At 62.7% G+C, this 491-nt stretch overlaps 1 protein-coding gene across 2 annotated transcripts in view; it reads right to left on the bottom strand.

The window, feature by feature from the left end:
* Positions 1-491, bottom strand: part of LOC112114098 (cytochrome P450 2C23-like) — an 8,063-nt gene that overhangs the window by 6,127 nt on the left and 1,445 nt on the right. Inside the window, exon 3 of one of the 2 annotated variants that reach the window (XM_026658846.2) lies at positions 195-338. In XM_026658846.2, the coding sequence (XP_026514631.1) occupies positions 195-338 (144 nt within the window). Of the gene's footprint in view, positions 1-194; positions 345-491 lie in introns of both variants that reach the window. The other variant, XM_026658845.2, reaches the window with a different exon arrangement.

The following is a 491-nucleotide window of genomic DNA, read 5'->3' on the forward strand; positions in this document are numbered from 1 at the left end:
AGCTGGGGATAGAACCCAGGAGTCCTGGCTCCCAGACCCTCCTGCTCTAACCACTAGACCCCACTCCTGCAGCTGGAGTCCTGACAGCTCCTGCCCCCTGCTCTAACCACTCTCAGACACTTCCCTTCCAGAGCCAGGGCTCCCAGGACTCGCCGTCGGGTGCCCGAGGCTCACTGGCGGGGGCTGCTGCTCACCTTGTTTGTCAGCCACAGCTTGGGCGAGGTGCTGCGCCTCCTCCTGCATCCGCTGCTCCAGCGGCCTCTTGCCCATGCCCAAGTTCCGGAGGGTGGTGAGGGTGAACCGACGCAGCTGCCTCCAGCGCTCTCCGTTGGTGTTAACTAATCCTGCCACAGCACCGTGGGGACGTCATCTAATGTCGTTAACAGAGGCCCCGGCTCCTCTTCCAGAGCTGGGATAGAACCCAGGAGTCCTACTTCCCACCCACCCCTGCTCTAACCACTGGACCCCACTCCCCTCCCAGAGCTGAGATA

Source organism: Terrapene carolina, unplaced genomic scaffold (genome assembly GCF_002925995.2).
Source record: "Terrapene carolina triunguis isolate 2854851 unplaced genomic scaffold, T_m_triunguis-2.0 Scaffold517, whole genome shotgun sequence".
Lineage (NCBI taxonomy): Eukaryota > Metazoa > Chordata > Testudines > Emydidae > Terrapene > Terrapene triunguis.